This window comes from Malus domestica, chromosome 11 (assembly GCF_042453785.1).
Source record: "Malus domestica chromosome 11, GDT2T_hap1".
In the NCBI taxonomy this organism is placed as follows: domain Eukaryota; kingdom Viridiplantae; phylum Streptophyta; class Magnoliopsida; order Rosales; family Rosaceae; genus Malus; species Malus domestica.
This window is the reverse complement of record NC_091671.1, coordinates 16,120,513-16,122,007: the sequence shown is the minus strand read 5'-3', so window position 1 is coordinate 16,122,007 and position 1,495 is coordinate 16,120,513. Positions and strand designations below refer to the sequence as shown.

Below are 1,495 nucleotides of genomic sequence, written 5' to 3'. Positions count from 1 at the left end.
ATGGCAATGATGTCATCAGATCCTCTTGTGGTTGGGAGAGTTATTGGAGATGTTGTTGATTACTTCTCCCCCAGTGTAAGAATGACAGTCACATACAACTCGAACAAGAAGGTGTATAATGGGCATGAGCTATTTCCTTCCTCAGTAACCATCAAGCCTAAGGTTGAAGTTCATGGAGGCGATTTGAGGAGTTTCTTTACACTGGTACGTGCATGTCACCCTCCCAGCTTCTATATATTCTCTTGTTATCATGTTTATATATACCATAATTTATTTTCTTAAATAAGGATTTAATTTAAAATAGTTATTTTGTTCTTTGTAGGTCATGACGGATCCAGATGTTCCGGGCCCTAGTGACCCATACCTGAAGGAACACTTACACTGGTAAACCCTTCCCTGAAGAGATGATCATAAAAATGCAACCTTAAATAAGGAAAAGAAAATAAAAGGCAATCATTTTCCCGGCCCTAGAGACCCATATCTGAGGGAACACTTACACTTGTACCGACCTCTAATTAATTAACTTGCGATTATATCCACCTGAAGATTAAAATATGAAACACAAACCTTTTATACCGCAGAGAATATCAGTTATTAGGGGTTACCAATATTTTTACAAGACATCGAGAAAATCATGCAAATTATAAACTAAATATGCGTCTTTTTTATATAACATAAAATTAACTGCGTCCTTGAATCTTACTGATCCTTTTCCTTTCCAATAAGTTTGTATGTTTATCTGGGCTTTTTTTCCTGTCAGAGATGGCCTGATGCAGGGAGTTTCTATTTCCTTATAATTGTTTTTGGATAAACCTACATAATCAGAAGACAGAAGCTTCTATTGCATACTCATGAATTCAGTGTGATAATTTTGTTAAAAAATTTGGACTAAATAATTGGCCTTCTTGATTATAGGATTGTGACTGACATCCCAGGCACTACTGATAACACATTTGGTAAGTCCATTATGTTCTTAGAGAGATAATGAATATGATTTTTTGTTTGTTTGAACGTGTGATATTTAATTAAAAACAGGAAAGGAGGTGTTGAAATATGAAATGCCAAGGCCAAACATAGGGATCCACAGGTTTGTGTTTCTTCTGTTCAAGCAGAAAGCCAGGCAGACAGTGATCCCTCCTGCATCAAAGGACCACTTCAATACCCGAAAATTTGCAGAGGCAAATGACCTTGGCCTTCCTGTGACTGCTGTCTTCTTTAATGCCCAAAGAGAAACTGCTGCAAGGAGACGCTAAAACAATAGCACTGACCGAAAAAATCAGCTCTGCTCTCCAAGTTGTACCTTGAAATGGATGGTTTACAATAATTAGTAGGGGACCTGTCTGTTTAAAATTTGTGCTAAGTGCACCTAACAAAAGTTTATAAATTTATGGTTGTGTACTTTATGTAACTTTTCTCCAAAATAAATATAGTAATAAGGATAAATTATATTGTACGACCGAATTTCTTTCACAAGTTCATATTCATAAATAACAAT

At 35.9% G+C, this 1,495-nt stretch overlaps 1 protein-coding gene across 1 annotated transcript; it reads left to right on the top strand.

Annotated features, from left to right (window-relative positions):
• On the top strand, window positions 1-1,253 carry LOC103453341 (CEN-like protein 2). Its single transcript, NM_001294011.1, is given in 4 exon segments — window positions 1-204; window positions 323-384; window positions 916-956; window positions 1,036-1,253. Coding segments are annotated over 4 exon segments (525 nt in total).
• Window positions 1,254-1,495: the final 242 nt, after the last annotated feature.